General features: G+C 54.3%; 1 protein-coding gene across 4 annotated transcripts; it reads right to left on the bottom strand.

The window, feature by feature from the left end:
- Window positions 1-6478: 6478 nt before the first annotated feature.
- Window positions 6479-20609, bottom strand: CSRNP1 (cysteine and serine rich nuclear protein 1). Of its 4 annotated transcripts, none has more exons than XM_020970606.2 (5): window positions 20346-20609; window positions 11130-11315; window positions 10168-10424; window positions 9137-9424; window positions 6479-9025 (listed from the first exon to the last, which is right to left on the bottom strand). In XM_020970606.2, the coding sequence occupies exons 2-5, from the start codon at window positions 11299-11301 to the stop codon at window positions 8039-8041; spliced, it is 1704 nt and encodes a 567-aa protein (XP_020826265.1). In that variant the 5' UTR covers window positions 11302-11315; window positions 20346-20609; the 3' UTR covers window positions 6479-8038. The 4 variants fall into 4 exon arrangements, with proteins under 4 accessions (XP_020826265.1, XP_020826267.1, XP_020826268.1 ...); XM_020970608.2 differs by lacking the exon at window positions 20346-20609 and adding an exon at window positions 20055-20119; XM_020970609.2 differs by lacking the exon at window positions 20346-20609 and adding an exon at window positions 14879-16133.
- Window positions 20610-21690: the final 1081 nt, after the last annotated feature.

Genomic DNA, 21690 nt, shown 5'->3' with positions numbered 1-21690 from the left:
AGCCCTCAAAGCTTCCTTACAGATAGGCCCTTTGTGCTCCAAGGCATGGCTGGCCTTCTACACAGGTGGAGCAGACCATCCCTGAAAGGATATTTAGGAAGTCCAAAGGCCGCACTGTCTGAAATTCCATCATGAGAAATGCCTTCCTTTGGCTAAGGATATGAACTAGGTACATATAAGAATGAGTACATGTGCCAGGGACGAGTGGGCCCAAACAGGAAACTGACTGGGGCACAGGATGGACATTCCCCAACTAAGTCCCGGTGGCTGTCACCTACAGAGGACAACTTCTGATGAGTGGGGCTTCTTTGGGAGCCCAAGAGACTTTCAAGATAAAGGAAGATAAAACATGATGGGCTGAGGATCCCCATCACGAATCCCAAGGAAGGCCTAGGGCAGAGTTCCAGAAGGGCTGGGGCCCACACCAGTGAGCACTCCTAGCTAACATAAGCTTTTGCAGTGGCCCTCCAGGAGCCAGGCGGTTTCCGTTTGAAAGCAGCCATTTGGGGTGTGGGGGTGGGCTGAACCACTTCTACCTGTAGCCTTCTGGAAGATAAATCCATCTTATTTCTAGTCCAAATCTAGGCTGTTTGGTAAAATGTTTTGGGCAACTTCCTCTCATTTTTCTTTTAAAATTAAAATAATTCCATAGCACTTATGTCATGGGCCCTTAAAAGGGACCTGCTTTCCCCTACCTGCCCTGGCCCCACTGCAGCCCAAAAGGAGAATCAGATTAAAATGTAATTGGGAAGTATTTGACCAAATAAATAAAATACAACAGAACATAGATGATGTTAATATATGGTTCTCCTAAGTCAATAGAAGGCCAGAGATGTCCAGGCACAACACCCCACCCCCATTCCTCACTGCTATGTCCCAGGGTTTTCATCCAGGAGTACCTGTCAATCACAACTTGTCATTGTTGTGTCCAGCCACACCTATCTCAGGTTCAGCCAGTTTGTCATCAGACCTCAAGGTCATAGCCAAACAGCTTAATTATACTAGCAAAAGCTTGGCAGAATCAGGATAACATTAGCCACTTGTATGATCAAATGTGACATCTCAAACACTTTCCAGCCGGAACCCCCAAGGCAAATCCAAGCTCTCAAGTGGAAGTCCATTTCCTCTCCCATCTGGCTGACTGTGAGGGACAGAGAATCAGGAAATTCATTTACTTAATAAAAACAAAGCAAATCAAAGACAAAAACAAAAACTACATTTACTCATACACCAGAGAAGCAAGATTCTAATCGAGTTAACTCACTTATAGCCAGTGTAGCCTGAAGTCCTCCTTCGCTCTTGTTGGGTCTGTGGTGAGCGCCAGTCACTACAAGCAATGCATCTCATTGCTTCTGGGTCATGGTCTGTGCAGGCCTCTCTCCTCTGCTGTCCACCAGGGTCCAGCTCGTAATAGTTAGCAACAGCTATTAATAGCATTTAGATAGCACTTTAAGCTTTGCAAAGCACCTTACAAACATGTCAGCACAACCCTATAGACCCATGAAGCAGGAAGCCCAACTGGCTTGGTGCTACAAGCATGGGCATGGCAGGGGAGAGGTAAAACATGTCTCTGTGTCTGACCTTCAGAACTTCCTGACCATAATAATATGCGAGCGTACCTTTTGCCTCATTCTGTGCCCCAAATCTGCCACCTCCCTGTCATTGCATCGACTGGGTGGTCTTGCATTGATCAGAATTCTTAAGTCTTCCAAAGTTGTTTATTTTTACAAGGTTCTAATACTTCTATTTTATAGATGAGAACACTGAGACGCAGAGAAGGGAATAGAAACTTGCTCTCAAAGGTCCCAGTGACAGGTGTAGTCCAGAATCAGTCTGCCAGAGTTGGAAGATACCTCAGGGGCCACTCCATCCTATGCCTCCTGGAACAACTTTGGAAGACTTCAGAATTCTGGTCAATGAGATGACCAATTGTTAGTCCAGAAGACTGAGGATAAAGCCTTCTGCCCACCTCTTAAAAGGGAGGTGGTAGATTTAGGGCACGGAATGAGGCATACATTTTTGGACATGGCCAATAACGGCCAATGAATTTACTTTGCTTGAGTATGCATCTTTATTATGAAGGATTTCCTTTTCCTTTTTTTTTTCTTCAGAACAAATGAGAAACTAAATGCTTGTTAATTGAAAAAAATAAAATTTAATTTTAAAATATGAAAGTGTTGGACCACCTTCTCAGCTGTAACATCTTACTATCTGCTACAGGACTTCTGAATCTTTTTGATGTCAGAGACCCCTCAGGTGAAACCAATGGACCGCTTCTCAGAATGATGGTTTTAAATGCAAAAATAATGAAATGCAAAGGATTTACAAAGGAAACCAGAGTAGCAAAAATGAAGACATAATTGTTTCCCATCCAAGTTCAAGGGGCTTGTGGATCCCAGGAGAAGAATCTATGATCTGAGATGTCTCACTGGTCTCATAGGCAGAATTCACTTGTCATTAGCTGAGTTCGCCACCAGAGCGAAGCAGTGCTCCACAGAGACAGCCCCTGCTCAGGTCTGGTCCCCAGGATCGGATGCAGAAGATGCTTCAGGGCTATAAAGAAGATCCTCTCCCCTCTGCCAGGTGACCAGTGGCAGGAAGTGACCTCGAGGCTGATGTTGGCTGGGACTTGGAGGAAATGAAGGCAGGAGAGGAGATATGGGCAGCTGTGGGTGTGGTTCAGCCTCTTTCTAGCTGTGTGACCCTGGACAAGTGGCTTACCCTCTCTGTGCTTGTTTCCTCCCCGGTAAAATGTTCCTGCCAACAGCGATAACTTGCACATCATTTTGTAAACCTTAAACTGCAATATAAAAGGATGGCTATCATTACATTGGAATGGACTGGTGCCCTGGAGTAGGTGGGTCATCGTAGCTAGGGAGAGACTTGGAGTACTTTGAGGGAGCCTGGGAAGTTGGGTGGGAGGAAGAGGGGTGAGAAGAGGTCCAGGGAATGGGCACAGGAAAGGGGAGCATTTCCTGAGTCCTTCTGGGTCTGTTTGGGTGTGCCTGACTTCACACCCCAAGGTTGCATGGGGCCAAGCCCAGGCAGGGATTCCTACAGCACAGCTGGGTGGGAGCTCCCAGGAGGCAGGAGCTCCCAGGGGGCAGGAGCTCCCAGGGGGCAGGGCAGGGTGCTGGGCCAGGCACAGGAAGGTGAGGCTAGAGGCCTTGGGGAATGCAGGCAACGGGGGCTGGATCGCTCCTATCAGCCACGTAACAGGGCCACTGCTGAGCAGAACACTCCAGTAACATTTGTTTAATTGAACTTGAACTTCAACGGACAAGGAAAGGAGATGTCCAAAAGTTTTCCTTAACAAGGCATTAAAGCTGGCCTAGGAGTCAGGAGGACCTGAGTTCAAATCTGACCTCAGACACCTGACTTATTAGCCATGTGACCGAGAGCAAGTCACTTAACCCCGATTGCTCAAAAAAACAAAAACAAAACAAAACAAAAAACGCCAAGTCCTTACGGCCCAGAAAACAGGTGAGCCAAAATACCAGAGGAATTACTGGCCTTGATCAACATGTGTGGGGCCAGCATTTTCCCAAGGCCTAAGAGGCTGGGCCCCATCGGTAGCTACTGAGGCAGGCAGAGCCAGGACACGTGGCCCCAGCCAATGAGGCTTTGTAATCTGGGAGGAAGAGGTCTGAGACTCCCTGGCTGGCCACCTTCCCCAGTGAATTCACCAAGGAGAGATAATGGCTAGCTAGCACTTACATTGTGCTTGAGGTTTGCAGAGCACTGTATGAGCACAGAGTTGGGCCTGGTCTCAGGAACACTCGAGTTCAAATCCAGCCTCAGATACTGTCTGACCCTGGGCCAGTCACTTAACCTCTACCTCAGTTTTCTCAATGGTAAAATGGGGATAATAGTCCAAGTGAGGATCAGATGAGATTCTTGTGAAGAGCTTAGTACATGGCCTGCTATAGTCTAGTCCCCCTATTCTATCCTGTGATCCTCATGTCAGCCCTAGAAGGTAAATGCTATCATAATCCCCATTTTGCAGCCAGGGAAGCGGAGGCCGACAGAGGCCCTCACTGTAGGCCCTGGGTCCCCGACCTGCTGACCACAGGCAGGAAGGGTGGGAGAGCCGGGACCAGAGAAGCCTTCAAGGCCTCCCCTCCAGGCCTCTTGATAGAGGAGCACCTGACTTCAGGGAATGGCCCCAGGGAAACAGAGCCAAGCCCAGGTCTTGAGCTCCCAGGGCAGAGAGACCCCTCAGGGGATTAGAGGAAAATGGAGAGAGGCCCACCCAGCTCCAGGCTCCCATCTGGGACACAGGAACCAGGCCTTCCCCAGAAGCTGGGAATAAGCCCTTCCCAGCCAGTCCAGGACAAGGACCATCCTCTGGGAAGATGGGACCTCGGCAGGAGGCCAGGCAAAGCCAGGAAAGCATGGGGTGAAGAGAAAGATGCTCTGAGATGCCCCACACCCACCCGGGGAGAGCAGGGGGCATCTTAGGCCAACCTCTGCCCTTGGAGATGCGGGGGAGCCAGGACCCCACGAGCCTTCCGGGCCTTCCCTACAGAAGGCTCATTGACTCCAGCCAGGCTTCAGTTTATGGGAATTACATTAAAATGTCCTGGAGCGCCAGACTGGGTGGAAGTGGCCACTAGCTATAATTCATCGGTCCCATGGAAGGTCTTGTCCACACAATAACCCTCCCCCACCTTTTATCTTGTATGTGGTTAACTGCAGGTGGTCTTCCCAATTAGGGGCTGCTAAGTGGCGCCACAGAGCGCTGGGACTTGAGCCAGGAAGACTTAGTCACGCCAAGTTCAAATCCTACTAGCTGTGTGACCCTGGGCAAGTCATTCACCCTGTTTGCCTCAGTTTCCTCACCTGTAGAACAAGCTGGAGAAGGAAATGGCAAACCACTTCAGCATCTCTGCCAAGAAAATCCCAAATGGGGTCATGAAGAGTCGGACAGGACTGAAAAACGATTCAACAACAAATTTCCCAATTAAAATGTGAGCTCCTTGAGAGCAAGGGTCATTTTTGCCTTTCTTTGTAACTCAGTGCTTATCACAGGACCTGGCACAGAATAAGGGCCTCATCAGGGTTTGCTGATTGACTCAGCTAGGTCACACCTGGCAGCCTTACCTGACCCTCCACACACAAAAACATTCACCCACCTTGTAGCTGTGCAACCTCAGGCAATCTCACGCCCTCTCTGAGTCAGCTTCCTCATCTATTGACAAGTCTAGACTCAACCTTTTCTGTGTCCCAGACCCCTCGGGCGGTCTGGTTAAACTCATGGACCCCTTCTCAGAATCATGTTCTTAAATGTATAAAATGTGTAAGATACAAAGAGAAACCAATCTCACTGAAGTAAGGATCACCATTTTTCCTTAAGAACAGTTTCCCCAGTTTGGCAGCCTCAGCTTGGAGCTGTGAAGTCCTTGATTCTGTGACCCCCTGCTTGGGTCCCAGCCTGCTCTTCCCAGCCCTCCCCCTGGTGATCACAGCCTCAAACCTTCCAGGGAAAAGGGCAGAGGCTCAAAGTCCAAGCCGGAGGTCCAGAAGGCAACTGACCAGCTCAAGGTCACCCAGGTAGTAACGTGGATGAGCCCAGGCTTTCTTCCCATAACACCACACCAGCTTGGGGCCACACACACACACACATATCCCACCCCCATCTCCTACTTATCCCTGCCTCTTAGGGTTGGGCTAGAGGCCGGCAGGGTGGACCAGGCCTGAAATCCCTGCTCCTGGGGCAGGCTGAGCTGGGCAGCTGCCTTGAGCCAGAGCTCTGAGCTGCAGCAGCAGTAGAGAAAGCCAGATTTTCCTGCCCATCAAAGGAAGGACAGAGAAAAGGATGCTTGGAAAAAAGGCCTTGGGTTCAGGAGCCCAGAGGCTGATAGATTCCCCATCAGCTCTGCAAGGAATAGGTCCATCCTTCAAGCTTGTACTTCTGCTAGGCCTTTGCCTGGTATATGAGGAGGCTTTGTGTGTCTTCCCCCCCCCCCCGCCAGAGTATTTGGTTACCTGCCCCTGATCTGTAAAGGAGTCCCTTAGAAAGAGTGTCTGGGGCCTGCGCCTGGACACCCGTTTCTCAAGTGACAGAAATGTTCCTGTTGGGACTTTGAGTGATTCCTCCCCGTACTGACCAACTCTTCGGTCACCTATTTGCCTTTAGGGAGATCAAACAGGTTTGTTCCTGCCAGGCTAGGCCAACTGGGCTTCCACTGGGCAGGGGAGGTATCTGTGGCCCCCACCCCAGGGGGGCCACTCCCCACGTGCAGGGGTGCTGAGGCAGACTTTCAGATAACCAAGGACCTTGTAGAACAGGTCTAGGATGCAGCTGGCACCAGCTGGCTCTGGGTTTCTTGCCTGTATTTCTCTGAATGACCTGGCATCCCGGGCATCATCTCTGTGGCTGTCTCTGCAGGCCACCCCCAAGGCCTGGCTCAGGAAATGGCCGCCATCCCCAAACCTCGAGGTTTTATTTTGGCGAGACAAATCAGAAGAAACAGAATTGTTAAAAATAAAGCATTTTCTTTACTTGTACCTTTAAGCAAAATAATCATGACATATATATATATACAAGGGATAGCTGAACCCAAGTGATCCTGATTCCCAAGAACCCCTTTGGGGCAGGGTCAGAACACTCCCCATTCCATCTATTGCTGAGGACCCAACCAAGGAAGGAAACATCGATTTTTGGCAAACAGAAAAAATGAGCTACAGCCTGGAAAATGTTTACTTTACATTTTGAAAATCACATAAAATCTACCAGGGTGGGGTGGGGTGTAAGGGTTGGCTGGGGAAGGCCGGGCCAGTCACCACTCTAGGCCAGCTGATCCATGCACAGGTCAGTCCCTTGTCCACAAAGCAGACCCCCTAGGTTCCTCTTCTTTCTCTGTCCCCTTGTCACATTGCTGGTGGGCCAAGGAAGGACAGAGAAAAGGATGTTTGGAACACAGGACTCAGGGGGCTCAGTGGGAAGGAAACCAATCCAATGGGGATGATCTCTGGACAGGGCCTCCCATGGCTCACTCAGCAATGACTTCTCCTTCTTGGCTAGGGTAGGGATTTGTGGGGGCAGAGGGAGGGTCCAGGCTCGTTTCCTTTCAAGGCTGGCCCTGATCAGAACATACAAGCACGTACATGAAACATGTGCACAGACTGCCCACCGAGGCTGGGCAGCACAGCCACCCAGGAACCCAGAAGGTCCCCATCCCTGGCACAACAGCTCCTCCAGATTCTGGATTCTCTGGACCAACCCAGCTCTTGACAGGAGATGGCAGGACAGACGGACACTGGCAAGCCCCGTACAAGCCGATCACCTCGGGGCTCGGGGCCAAATCCTCATCAATTTCTAAATAAATTACAGGAAATAACTTACAGAGGCTTTGTACAGCTTTACTCAGTTTCCAAAGGAGTCACAAGCCCTTCAGCCATCCTATGTGCGCAGCCCCTACACGGTGCCCGTGACCTTGCGAAGGCCCTGATGATGATGATGACCGCCCTGCTGAAAGCAAGGTGGCTAGGTGATCTGGCTGAAGAAGCAGCTGATTCAGCCCCAGCAGTTTTCCGAGTCTCCATTTTTAAAATGGGGGCAGCAAAGCTGACAAAGTGTTTAACAAAATCAAGGCCTTTTCTTGCCTAAAAACCAGTGGATGGAGGGGACTGAGGAGGCGCAGAGTCTCAGACAAGGGGCTCTTAGCAGTCAGGGTCCTCCCGCTGTACCTCCAATGCTCTCCTCTGTACAGAGAGTAAGGAAAAAATAATAAATTCAGATGTATTATAATAAAAAAATAATGGGACCATCGTGTCCACCTAATACATCTGAGGTACATATGATCAGTTTAAATAAGACTTATATTATTTTAGGCTCCAGTGACCACTCCCGTCCCTTCAGTTTGCAATAAATAGGTTAAGAGGTGTGCCTCATTGGCCTTGCAGGATCACACCAACAGCCCGTAGGGACTTGGGTGCAGACCATTCAGCCAAGCTACAGACGCACAGTTGGCTCAGCTCCGCCAGAACTCCATTAGTCCCTGAGTGACAACGCCGTCCCTCCACGTGGTCGCTCTTAGACCTTCACCATTTCCATGAGGGATGACTTAATGGCATCCTCCAGCAGCTGGTTGTCCGAGAAGGGGGCGGGCATCTCCGGGACCGATTCCGAGAGGCCAATGAGGGACTCCAGGAAGCAGGCGGTGGGGTCACTGGTGGGGGAGAAGGCAGGCTGCGGCACAGACAGGTTGTCCCCACTCTCCGAGTCCTTGGGCGAGGGATAGAAGGGGCCCAGGCTGTAGTCAGAGAAGGACTGGAAAAGATCCAGGGAATCAGAAGAGGACAGGCTCAGGTCTGTGGAGGGAGGGAGGGGACAGCAGGAGCCAGCGCCTGCGGCCGGCTGGGTGGGGAGGCCGTCCAGGTAGCAGAGGGCATCCTGGTTGGCATTCTCATCCAGGCAGTCAGAGACGATGCTGGCCATGTGGCTGGGGCAGCCGGCAGCTGCTGTGCCAAAGAGGTCCATGGAGGGGAAGCTGCCCGGGTCATCCTGGCAATGGGCAATGCCAGGGGGGACGCCCCCTTGCCGTGCCCCCTCCTCCTCATCGTCCTCCTCCAGGGCATTGGAATCACTGAAATGCAGGATCCGGGCCAGGCCATCATCATCCAGGTCAGATGGAGGCTTGTCAGAGGGGATGGCTCCTCCGTAGGGCCTCCCCTCAGAGGGGTCCTCACTGGGGACTGAGGACGCTGAGGAGTCGGTCGTGTCACTGCTACAACTGCTGTCACCCAGAATCTCCATGCCCAGAGGGAATGGAAAAGTCGGGGTTGGTGGGGGAGGCCCCAGGGGCCCAGCCTCGTCCTCCAGGCAGGCAAAGGCAGCAGCAGAACTGTCCTGCAGCAACTCAGCCTCGGACTGCGAGCTCTCCTGTCGACTCTCAAGTTCCAGCCTGGTGAGGGTGTGCAGGGAGTGTGTCTGCACCCGTGCCTGGTTAAACTCTACCCTGCCCTCCGGGTTCCCACAGCCATCCTTGGTACAGCCGCAGGGGAAGGACGTGTGGTCCATCTGTAACCAAACCCAGAGAGAGAAGCAATGAGGACGAGACCCCCAGGGACAGTCCCCGCGACCAGGGGGCCCAGCCCTGCCCCCCCACCCCCCGGCCCCCCAGGGGCCCACCTGGCACTTGACCCCAGCCACACTACAGCCACAGGTCTCGGGGTCACACACATCCTGACACTTGCAGCCACAGTCCTCCCGAGACAGTCGGATGGCCTGCAGCTCCTGCTTCTCCTCTCGGTCAATCCGCCTCACACCCACGGCCCGCAGCAGTCTGCGCCGCTGTCGGGCCGAGTAGGGCTGCAGGAAGGCGCCACTGTCCAGCTCTTCATCCGTCACCTCCACGTCGGCCTCCTCCACGGGCAGCTGGTGCATCTCCTCCGGCTCCTGCACCCCGCTGGCCTTGAGCTGGAGGGGGTGAGGGGAAGGAGGTGAGACGGGCAGACAGATGACAGGAAGGGCACACGGTCGCAAAATCAGCCTCCCGGGTCACAGGCACGGGCGGCAGGGGGCAGAATAGGACGGCAGAGGAGACTGATGGGAAAAGGAACAGCTCACACCCTCATCCAAAAAATCAACGTCACAAGTTCAAGATGGAGGAAAATCTAGTCCATCTGAAAAACTACCAGGCAGTTTTCAGGGACAGTCAGTTCAATAAGAGCCAACGTGAGGATGCAGCAGCCCACAGGTGAACGCGGTGTCAAACCGCGTGCAGAGTGTGAACGTGGAGGACATTCTGTGCCAAGCCCAAATGGACAGGGGCAGCAGTATCGGGCTGCCCTGGTACATCCCAGGAAACCCTCCGCCAGGGCCAGAGCCACAAGGCCAGCAGCCCTCGTGCTGGGCAAGACGCCCATCGACACTGACCTTTGAAAACATATTAAAGGTGTAGTGTGTGCATGTGTGTGCACATGCGTGTGAGTGTATGTGTCTGCACATATGTGCTGCACAGCATGCACGCACGCACATTTGCACATTGCTGCACTGTGATACACGTGTGCACATACTGCATTGTGCTGCACTGTGTGCATGCCTGCACATATACACTTGCATGTTTGCACATGTGTGCTACACTATGGTACATGTGCATATGCACGCGCACACGTACACATACACACACACACACACACACACGTCTACAGTACCCCTACCTTCCACTTCAGGGCCTCCAGCTTCTCCTCCCTCAGTCTCATTCGGAGCTTCTCCTTTCGTGAGTGGGACTGCTCCTGTGCAAACTCTTCCAGCGTGAAGTGGCAGCAGGCGTGGTGCCGCCTCACCATGCCCAGGGTGCAGCCCCCTCGGCTGGGCACGCTGGTGAAGCCCTGGCATCTTGGGAAGTAGAAGACAGTGACCCCAGCAAAGTTCACGCTCCCTGCAGAGCGCCGGGTCTTCTTCAGGATGGATGGAGCTGGAGGTGAAAGGAGATTCTCAGGGCTGGCCCAAAGGCCTGAGCCCCCGGCCCTCCCTCCTCTGGGAGCTCCTCCCAATGCCCCTCCTGGCCCTCATCCCTCAGGGCTTACAAGGCTCACACAAAACCTCCACCACTGCGAGAAGCCAGGACAGAGGCCTGGCTTATTAGACCCAGCTCCCGACACTGCTTGGACACTTTCACCCACTTACATGATCTCACAAGTCATTTCCTCTCTCAGCCTCAGTTTCCCCACTTGTAAAATGAGAGGGGTGGACTCAAATGACCTTGGGGGTCCTTTCCAGTTCTAAATCAGAGGTTCTTGGCCTGGGGTCTGTTCATTTTCTCTAAATACTGTGATACCTGTATTTCTACATACACAGCATCCCCGTCATGCTACGTAGGTTACATGCATTTAAAAACATTTTTCTGAGAAGTTCCTCAGCTTCACCAGACACACAAAGAGTCCAGGACACAAAAAGGGTGAAGAACCCCTGCTTGAAACAACCCATGATGCAATGAACTAGCTCCAGGCCTCAGTTTCCTCATCTGTCACAGGGAGATGTCATGATGGCACTAACTCTCCCACCGGCTGGAGTCAAGGAGGAAGGCACTTTGCCAACTCTAGGGCTCTGGAAAGGGCTCTGTGGCCACCCCACACCCATGCCCGTATCCAGGAGGGGAAGGGAGGGAAGGAACACTCACTGATGAGGTCCCTGGGCCCAAAGGCAGCCGGGTGGAACTCCTCATCAGAGTCCCAGCCCGAGGATTCGGAGGACGAGGTCGGCGAGCAAGAGCGAGAGAAGGACGACGAGGCGGAGGAGGCAGAGGTATCATCATCCAGCTGGTCAAACTTCCTCTTCAAAAGCCCGCTCATCCTGGCTTCTACACCTGCAAGGACACACGAAGCCAAGATGTGAAACACAGAACAGGGCACAGGCGCTAGTAGAGACAAGGGAGACGCTGAGCCCGCCGACCTGGGGCCAGCATCAAGCCCGCGAGGACTGATCCAAGGGGAGATGTAGGCCATGATCCGGACCAGCATGGACAGGGCACAGCATGCCCCAGTCGTCAGCATCCTCCTCCACAAAATGACCTGGGAGGCCCGTCCCAGCTCTGGCTCTCTGGCCCCACTTGTGACTTTAACCTAGGTATTCCTCAATTTCCTCATCTATGAAATGAGGGAGTAGACTAGGCGGCTTTTGGGGGGGTCCCTTCCAGTTCTGACCCATAGCCCTGTGACGCCTCAGGTCACCTTGGGCTTCTCATCCTCTGGGCCCCTTCCACACCCAGAGCTCCCCAAAGCTAGAGGATCTGTGAAGCAGAATTCACAAGTGAGGCCTGCTGGCAAGGAAGAAAGGATCGCTAAAGGAAACGTTCTGAGTGAGAAACACAGCCTGGTCATCATGACCTCCCACCCCCACACGCCCGGGCAGCATACCTGGGCTGTCCCAGAGTCCTCTGCCAACACCTTATCTCACCACTTAACCAAGAAGTCCCCCCGGAATCTCCAAGGGTACTGGCACTAGGAAGGAGGCGCCGGCCTAAGAATCAGCACCCCTCTGTCTCCCCACCAACAAACGGGGACCTAATCCGATAGGGATAGAGCTGGGGCCAGGGCTCAGGCCGGGGCCTCCCCTCTTTCTCTACTCACAGGGGGAAAGGCAAGTCTGCCTGCAGAGGATTCCTGGAAGATGAGCCCGTCTGTGACTCACCCTCCACACGAGTGGGTGTGAGTGAGTACGTGAGCACAGCCGTGCGCATGTGGGTGTGTGCGTGTGCGTGGATCTGTGTGTGTCTGTGTGATATCTCTAGCCACCCTACAGCCCTGGAAGTTAGATGCCCTCTCTCTTTTACACACAGACACACACACACACACACACACACACACACACACACACACACACGCACACACACACGCACACTCTGTCGCTGGGTTGCCAGCAGTGATAGAGTAAAGTTATTATTAGTAACTGTTCAGCTCAGCAGAAGACTTGGATGCATTGGGACAACGGAAAGAGAGAGAGGGAGAGATAGGGAGAGAGAGAGAGAGAGTGAGAGAGAGAGAGAGAGAGAGAGTGAGAGAGAGAGAGAGAGAGGGAGAGAGAGAGAGAGGGAGAGAGAGAGAAAGGGGCTGGGCTAGGCAGCTCCCTCTGACTCAGCCCCGACTCTCCAATCCAGATTTCCGGAGCTCAGCGTCTGCCTGCCCGGCCCCATCCAGGCCTGGTCACCCTTGACACACTCAGCCCTGGCATTCTCAGCTTCGTTAAGGTCTAAGCCCAGGGGCCCTCAGCTGACACTTCTCAGCTCCTAGCTCCAGGGATCCCCGAGCACAGAGTAGTATTGGGGAGGGGGGAGTCTAATGGAAGGGTGAGGACAGCAGAGGTAGACAGTGTTAAGGGAAGGCTGAAGTGGACTTTCCCCGTGAGGCCTTCCCATAGACAGCTGCTGAGGGCAGTGCCACATACTGGCAGCCTCTCATAAGACAAGACCTACTCTAAGAGAATAAGGCCTTCCCAACCTCCCTTGAGGAAGAATCACTGCGGCCATGGGCATTACTAAAGAGCTAGAACAATAAGAAAGAAGTGAGATGCCTGAGGCACCTAGGTGGAAAAGGGGGGGATTTTGCAAGGATCCTAAAGGGTGTATATGAGCTTTGTGTTTCTGCCAGCATCAAATAACAACCAGCAAGTCAGGCCCTAACTCCAGGTTAAGAGCAAACAGAAGAATACAAAAGGTTAGGCATCAGAGGGGACTCCTAACCCCATTTCAAGCAGCAAAGAAGAGAAGGACCACTGGATTCGGGGAGGGGTATTACAGGCAAGCTTCCTCCCAGAGAGGGGCCGGGGACCCCCAAAGAGCAACAGTCCCATGTTGCAAGACGTAATGCAGCTGTGGGGGCCACAGGTTCCCAATGCAGTGCTGCCTGCTAGCTTGGCTCCCTCCACTCTGTGTTGGGGCATCTTCCCAGGGAATGATGGGAAGCTCCTGAGGACCACCACCCACTTCCAGTAGTTCACGTGGCGGCCCAAGGAGACCGTCGGAAGAAATCCAAAAAGCACGGCCAAGGCTTTATTTAATCACTAGGCCAGAAAGGCTAACGCTTAGAGGGGCACAGGTTGTGTTTTCATCGGCTGATGATTAAAAGGTAGGAGCGTCCGAAGAGAAGGGAGGGTTTGCAGAGTGAGCAGCCGGCTCAGAAGAGGTATCTCTCAGAATGCGGTATTTATTTCTGAAACAGTTCAAAATACAGGAAGCACCTGGGGGTGGATAAGAGGGAACCGAGCTACAGAATATCCAAAATCTCAAGCTGGTAGAAGGGCCAGGCCCAGACGGACAAAGCCAAGGAATCCAGAAGCACTACTGAACAGTCACCCCACTTTCCTTCCCTCCATCTCATCCCTCCCTATTTCGCAGCCTCCTAAGGCCTGACTCAGCTAAGTGGTGAAGTGGATAGATAGAGCACCAGGCCTGGAGGCAGGAAGACTCATCTTTCTGAGCTCAAATCTGACCTCAGACACTGGCTAGCTGTGTGACTCTGGGCAAGTCACTTCACTCTGTCTGTCTCAGCTTTCTCACCTGTCAAATGAGCTGGTGAAGGAAATGGCAAACCACTGCAGTATCTCTGCCAAGAAAACCCCAAATGGAGTCACCAAGGGTCAGATATGACTAAGACAAGTGAACAGCAATCCCTCAACGCCCCCCATTAGCTTCCTCCCTGCCTGCCCCTACTGTCCTTCTCTGCCATCATCCTCTTTCCCCCTTCATCTTTGGCTCCCAGGGGCCCCAGCCCCAAGCTGCAGGTGGTTGCTTAAGCTTCCACTTCCTTGGTCTCTGGCCAGAACAGATGGAGAGGGTGGGGGCTGGATTTCTTCCAGCCGCCTATGGCCCCAGTGTCTGATCCAGGGCAAGGCTCACCCCGCCACCCGGCCTCCACCTGACTCCCCTCCCACCTGCCTTCCCCTCTTTCTCCTGCCCCTAGCACAGGCGAAGCCTCCAGCAGCTCAGGCTCAGAAGCCTTCCTGATCCCCCATCCCTGAGCCCATCAGTGCCAGGGCTCCTGCTTGCAAATCCCAGCCCCCTTTCCTAACCGTCCCGTGGACCTGCTACTAGTCACCACCCACCCACCCAGCCTCAGTCTCCTCACCTGTAAAATAGGAATGCTAATCCCTGCTGCCCTGCTTCCTCCTCCCCCGCTGAGGGGGTTCTGAGAACGAAAGGAGCGTGTGTGTCAAAGGGATGGGCACAGCTGCTTCCGGGGCTGCTGGCCGTGTTCTTGTTCCCCTCAACTACCAAACCGCAAACAACAGCCCCCAAGCCCCTCCCCCCACATCCCTGCCTGGCCCCAGTCTCCCGATACTTGACACTCATTCTGAATGAAAGGAGTCCTCTGCCCCCTCCAGCCTCCTGACCAGGTGCCCCCCACGCCTGCCTCAGAAAGGGCCCCCACTGACCATTTAGCCAATTGTCAGCTCTCGCATGCCCGTAGGACAGCACCCAAGAACTCTCAAACTGCCCTTCTCTGGATGGCAGGTCTAGGTGTCTCCCCTGACATGACTACTGGGTGTAGATGGCAGGAGTCACCTGGGGAGGAGAAAATAGGTGGGGAAATGTCTGACAGAGGGGCTGAGGTGTCAAGGATATCAGCTGAGCAGGCAGCAACAGAAGGGACCCCTACAGACTCAGTTTAAGTGAGGCCCAGGGAAACATAAAGGAATAAATATTTATTAAAGCACCTACTGTGTGCCAGGCCCTGTGCGGGGGCTATTGAGCTCCTACTATGTGCCAGGCACTGTGCTAAGTGCTGGGGATACAAAAGAAAGGCAAAAACCAGTCACTTCCCTCAAGGAACTCTCAGTCTAACAGGACAGAGGACTCCCAAACAATTCTGTACCAACAGGATATCCAGGCTAACTTGGGAATCGTCTCACAGGGAAGGGGCTAAAATTGAGGCCTGGGAAAGGCTTCTCTATGCAGGCCAGCCAGCCCACTCTGCAGTTAGGAGAAAAGAAAAGAGAGAGCCTCCCCCAAACTGAGACACAGACACCAAGAACTGGGAGGGGGGTGGGGGGTGCACCAGGCAGCCCCGGGCCTCCCACTGGCCTGCTCTTCCCAAGATTCCCAAGACCACAGCGATAGGAAAATAGGATTAACAGGGGATGGGCCGTGGGCACTGCATGGGCACAGAGAGGGAGGAGAAAGCCACTCCCTGGGCAGGCCCAGCCAGGGGCAGGACAGGTGATCAGAGGTAACTGAAGAGCTTCACCCATATTCTGACCAGGATTCAATCTCCACCTGTGGCCAAAGCAGAAGATTCTTAGCCTGGGCCGAGGGGACCAGGGGCTCATGGGCTTCACCAGCTGCCGGAGGGGCCTTGGCAGCAGCCCCCTGAGCCACAGCAAAGGGCATCTGAGAGGGTGCCTGGGCTGGGATTCTGGCCTTCCACCCCTCGTCATCATCCCAACCCCAGCCTGCAGGCACATCCCACTGAGCCTCCAGAAGTAGGGCCGGGCTTGGGGGAAGGGGGCCCAGGATCAGAGTCACTGAGCCAGAAGGGGCTACATTCAAGACTCGTCTAGGCAAACCCAGATATCTTAAAGATCAGGAGCTCAGAGATGGAGAGTGACTTATCCAAAGTGTCCGAGCTTTTAAGAGGCAGAATCAGGATCTGAACTCAGCTCTTGTGGATTTGGGTTTGGTCCCAGGAGGAGTTGATGCTTTATGATTTTTTTCTCCCCTCCCCCCCTTCCCACTGGCAGCCCATCCCCCCTCCTCCCTGTGGCCTGGGCAGGAATTTCAGGAATTTGTCCTTTAAAACTTCCAAAGCTACTTCTGTCCACAGCCAAGGAATCAGGAAACCCCAAGACCCTGTCCCCCACTCCCCCACGGCAGCTGGTACCCAGGGTGTTTGAGGGACCCCATTATTAGAGCATAGTATCAGCCTTTAATTTGAAGGGCCTGGGAGAAAGGGCAGTCACTAATGCCCTCAGTGTGATGGGGGGGGCGGGGGAGACAAGGCAGAGGAGTAATGAAGAAAAAAAGAGAGATAGACACACACACGCACAAAATCCACACAATTCCAGAAACATCCAGAAACAGAGACAGAAGAACTAGCTTTGATAGAGTTGTAGAAAGATGACTGGAACAGGGGTCAGGAAGCTGGCATTATTACCCACTTCTAACTGCCATTAGCTTGCTGACTGACCTTGTCCAAAGCACTTGGCCTCAGTTTCCCTGCCTGTCAAATGAATAATTTGGGACTAAATAATCTCTTAAAATTCCGAGCTTCTGAGAAGCTGAGGAAGCCTCATCCTCTAAAGGCCCTCTCCCCCAAAGTTGAGGCGATCTTTCTTCCCTAATACCTCCCCTGACCCTCCCTCCAAGACATTAAGAATGTAAAATGAGGGTGGGAGAGTGAGAACAGGGGTGACTGAGGCCTTGGAGCCCAGCTCTGGGATCTCCCCCAACCCCCACCCCTCCCAAATACACTTCACACTTCAGGGATTAATTTCCTTTTTCCCAAGGCAATCCCTGTCCTACTATCTGTGTGTCTAAACAAGTCTCTGTTTCTACCACTGATTGACTACCAGACCTTGGGTAAGTTAACACTTTCCTGGGGATCAGTTTCCTCAAATGCAAAATGAATCACAGATGTTCCTCTGGTCTAACCCCTCAATGGAAGGTCTTATCACCCAACAGGAATCCTCTTTACAATACCTCTGATCAGAAGTCACTAATTCTCTGCTCAGAATATCTCCACGGATGGGAAGCTCACTACCTTCCAAGGCAGCTTAATCCAAGTCTAGGACAGCTTTAATTAAGGAGACACTATAGATTGAAAATCTGGCCTCCTGAAGATAGGCAGCATGAAATATTGCACTAGGGCCAGTCCTTCCCCCAATATCGAGTAGTTTCATAGCCTTGCTTACGGAGGGTCCCTCAGTCTCCCTGAGTCAGTCTCCTCATCTGTAAAATGGATTCAGTAACAGCTATATTACCTACATCAAGGTCTGGTTGAAAGGGTCAAAGGGCATAAGACATGCTTTAAAATGCTACAGAAATGTCAAGTACTGTTATTATCTCCGCCAGTTCTGCTAGGCAAAACAAGGGGTCCCTCATCCCTCTGAAGATCCATGGAAGATGGCCATGGTCCTATACAGAAATCCCATCTTCAGGTTCTAATGGCGCAGTTTTTCGCATAAGGGATGGTTTGAAGGCCCCTCACCATCCCAGGTCACCTCACTGGTAATGTATGGATTGGACTGGTCACTACTGCTCTGATAAACTCTCTGGCTCCCAGGAGAAAATGTCACAGATGGTACCAAAGAAATAAATGTCAGCTGTGGTTATGATTTCAGTTCAGCCTTGCCCAGACCCTCTCCTATTTGCATATATTAACATGGGCCAACTACACACCTGAAAAACAAATCTGACTTTTGAAATCCTTCCCTATGTGACAAAGTGGTTAGAGTAATGGTCAGGAAGGCCCGAGTTCAAATCTTGCCTGAGAAACTAGCCTTGTGGCCCTGGCCTTCACTTAACCTTTCAGAGCCTATTTCTTCATCTACAAACTAAGTGGAGTAGGGGCAACTAGGTGGAGCAGTGGATAAAGCAACTAGTCCTGAAGTCAGGAGGAGCTGAGGTCAAATCCGACCTCAGACACTTACTAGCTGTGTGATCTTGCGCAAGTCACTTAACCCCAGAGTGCCTCCACACAAAAAATGAGGGGGGTAGACTCTATGGCCGTAGAGGTCCCTTCCAGCTCCTTCTCTCTTTCTCTCTCTCAGCTGAAAGTGAAGCAATCCTTGCTCACAATGTCTCCCAACCTCCCCTGTGCCCATACTGCACTCTAGGTTACAGTGTGCCTCCTCCTCTTGGGAGTAAGTGTGGTACAGTGGGGTGGGCACAGATAACCTGACTTCAAAGCCTGTTTCTGACATTCACATCTCTGGGGGAATTGGGACCACCCCTCTCTGGGTCTCATCTGTAAAGTGAAGTCTAGATCTCAATCTATCCTCCTGTGATCCCATAGGAAATCATCAATTCTTCGAAGGCAAGGACACCAGGCACTTAATAAATGCTTGTTAAACCGATTCTCTGCCTCCCTGGGGGCAGAGGAACAACATTAGGTCTTTTGGCTAATGGAATCTGACTAGCTCCCAGTTCTTAACTTAGGGTCTAGAAACCAGATCTTAAAATATTTCCCTAACTGTATGTCACTACCATCAGTTTGCTTGGCAATCCTATACAGTGGAGGTAGCTGGATAATAATTTGGAGAAGGGGCCTATGATACAAAAGAAGGTAAGCAGCCTAGGATGAGGTAATCAACCAAGGAGCATTTATTAAGCACCTACTGCAGGCTTGGCGGGAAGGATATAAAGTCAAAAGTGAATCAGACCCATCCAGAAAAAAAGTTGGCCTGTTTAAGCAAATAAATAGATGTAGGTCTGTTAGGAGTCGGTAAGACTAGAGGTCTATATGTGAGAGCATATGTGGGGCTCAGGGCGTGCCTCTGTGTATGACAGACAGGTGTACAGGCAGGACAGACACCATGCTAGGTCTTCCACTCCCCCTCCCCCTCTCCCAGGATCCAGGAGTCCCTGGGAGGGGGGAGGGGCTCTTTCTCCCGGGCCAAGGCCTGTCCCCAACTTCCCAAGTATGACCTGGAGGGGAAACCAGAAGGAATCCCAGGCTGGGGGTCTAAGGATGGCCCCACATTCCAGGTGGGCCAAAGGGGAAGAAGGGAGGGGCAGGCTCTGGCCTTAATTGGATTGTAGCCAAGGGGGTGGGGAGGAGGGAAGGGGAGGGCAAAGGAGGGTCAAATTGTCACCAGCAGAGGCAGGGAGAAGCTCGGAAAGAGATTGGCAAAGTCCAAACGGACTGGGGCCCGATGCTGGCACAGCGCTCAGCCCGAGGGACCTCAGGCTGGCCCACTGGTCTCTCCGGGCCTCAGTTTCCTCATTCATCCCAGCCAGGGAGTTGGGAGATGACCTATAACGTCCCTTCCCACTCTGACGTCCTGTGCAAGTCTGACTCACCCAGAGACAGTCATAGAGAGGTGCGCGCGCGCGCGCGCACACACACACACACACGACACGGTGACACATCCCATCCACGGTCACTGTCACCCCGAATCCCACACAGACACCACCGCTGCTGCTGTCACCCGGACATCCACAGTCAAAGGCACACACTCACTCCTGCTCACCCTAAACGACCCTGGGTGCCAACCCCCCATGGCACCCGCACCCACAGGTGACACGGGAGAGCCCCACGTGCGGGGGAACCCCCAGAGTAGGAGGAATACGATACTCCGGACAACCTGGCCCTGAGCCCCCGCACGATCGAAGGAGGGTGGCTGACAGGCTGGCTTCCCCGGGATCCGGGCTCCTCCCGCCCCCGACTCCCCACCTCTCAGCCCGGGGGGCCTCAGACGGGCTAGCTCGGGGGGCGCAGGCTCCCCGCAGGCCAGTCCTGCCCTCCCCCTTCACTCTTTCCCGCCCTGAGTCTGCTCACTTCCCGGCGGCCTGCGAAGTCTTAAGCGCTCTGAGATCCGATTGGCGCCCGCGGGCCGGGGCCAGGGAAGGGCCCCCCCACCCCACCCCCCGAAATCCTGCTCCCCCACCTACCTACTCCTGCTTCCTGCCCGCCCAGGAATCCATCCCCGGGCGGGCCGGGGGAGGGGGGCAGGAAACTTGGGAGGGGGCGGGGCGAAAGGCGGACTCTACGGGAACCTTCCCTCGCCGTCCATCCGCGGCTGTCCGGCTGAGCACTGAGGCGCCCGCCAGGGCTGCCGTCTCACGGGAGGCGGAGGGGGAGTGATGGGGGAGGGGGACGCGAGGGGGGAAGGGGGAGAGGGAAAGACAGAGGTAGACAGACGATCAGACGTCCAGCGGCGGCCGGGGGGGGGGGCGGCTAACCTGCTGCAATCCCGGAGAGCTGCTCGTAGGCGGCGGCAATGGCCGGGACGGGACTGGACGCGACTGAACCGGACGGGACCGGACGGGTAGGCTCAGCTCCGCATCCCCAGGCAGGGCGCGGGGGCCGCTGCTCGGGCTCAGGCTCAGGCTCGGACTGGGGATCGGGATCGGGATCGGGATCGGGCTAGGCTCGACTCAGCTGCGCTCAGCCCGTGGCTCTCCTTCCCAGCCTCCCAGCGCGTCTGCCCGTCTGCCCGCCCGGCCCGCCGCTCAGCTGCGCGCTCCGGCCCCCGCGACTCCTCCTCCTCCTCCTGCCTCCGTCAGTGGAAAACTCCGGCTCTGACGCAGGCCAGCGGGCGGGCCGGCAGCCGTGCGCACAGCCGCCCGACCCTGCCCAGCCTAGCCCAGCCCAGCCGCGGCGCCTGGGGCCGGAGGGCCGGCCAGGGCCGGCCGGAGGCGGGGCCAGGCCGGGGGCCGGCGGGGAAGGGCCCGGGAAGGGCCCGCCCCGGCCGGCTCCCCCCGGCCCCGTCCCGTCCATCTCCTCCCGGCCCCGCCCCGTCCATCTCCTCCCGGCTCCGCCCCGCTCAGCTCCTCCGGGCCCCATCTAGTCGGTCTCCGGCTTGCCCCTCCAGTCCATCTCCTCCCGGCCCCGCCCCGGCCAGCTCCTCCTGGACCTGTCCCATCCATCTCCTCCCGGCCCTTCCTCCTCCAGCTCCTCCTGGACCTGTCCGGTCTATTTCCCCCCCGGCCCCGCCCTGGCTCCGCCCCGTCCAGCTTCTCCTGGCCCCGCCTCCCAGCCAGCCTTAACTACTCTCTCTTCACCTCCCAGTCTCTGGGTCTCTGAGTTTTCTCTTTTTTCCTTCTGCCTCGCTTCCCTCCCCCTCCAAGCCACAATTTCCTGCTTGTCCCCTTCCCCCCACTTCACCGCCACCCCCTTCATGAGACTCTTTGGTCCCCAAGCTAGACATCCCCCATCTTTTACAGAAATGGAGACTTAGGGATGACCATAAGGGGAAGGGGCCGGGCGAGTATCTCGAGACTTGTAGGCTGGCAGTACTATGAGCCCTAGAACCCCCGGAAACCCAGGACCTAGGTCTCCTAAAGTCGGCGGGCTGAGGGCACGGGTGGGGGAGGGGTAGCCAGAGGCTGAACCTGAGCCTGGGGCTCTCAGTCCCCTGGGCCTCAGTTGGGGGAGGGCCCCTCTGCCTCCTTTGCTTCCTCCCTCCCTCCGCTTCTCTCTCCTCTCCAGCCCTCCAGGAAACAGCCTAAGGGGTTTTTCAGGTCGAGCCTTCTACCCCTCCCCCAATATTTTACTTCTATTTGGGGAAGCCGAGGAGCTCCAGCC

The sequence above is a fragment of the Phascolarctos cinereus genome, unplaced genomic scaffold (assembly GCF_003287225.1).
Source record: "Phascolarctos cinereus isolate Bilbo 61053 unplaced genomic scaffold, phaCin_HiC Scaffold_4;HRSCAF=312, whole genome shotgun sequence".
Classification (NCBI taxonomy): Eukaryota; Metazoa; Chordata; class Mammalia; order Diprotodontia; family Phascolarctidae; genus Phascolarctos; species Phascolarctos cinereus.
The sequence above is the reverse complement of the archived record's forward strand: the minus strand, read 5'-3'. Positions and strand labels throughout refer to the sequence as shown.

Bases quoted from the DNA above. Each gene is read 5' to 3' on its own strand.
- CSRNP1 (XM_020970606.2), bottom strand. From the start codon at position 11,301: ATGAGCGGGCTTTTGAAGAGGAAGTTTGACCAGCTGGATGATGATACC. The intron at 9,425-10,167 runs GTAGGGGTACTG...CACCCCCTCCAG, and splicing joins TGGAGGCCCTGAAGTGGAAG to CTCAAGGCCAGCGGGGTGCA. The intron at 9,026-9,136 runs GTGGGCCCCTGG...GTTTGGTTACAG, and splicing joins TGGCTGGGGTCAAGTGCCAG to ATGGACCACACGTCCTTCCC.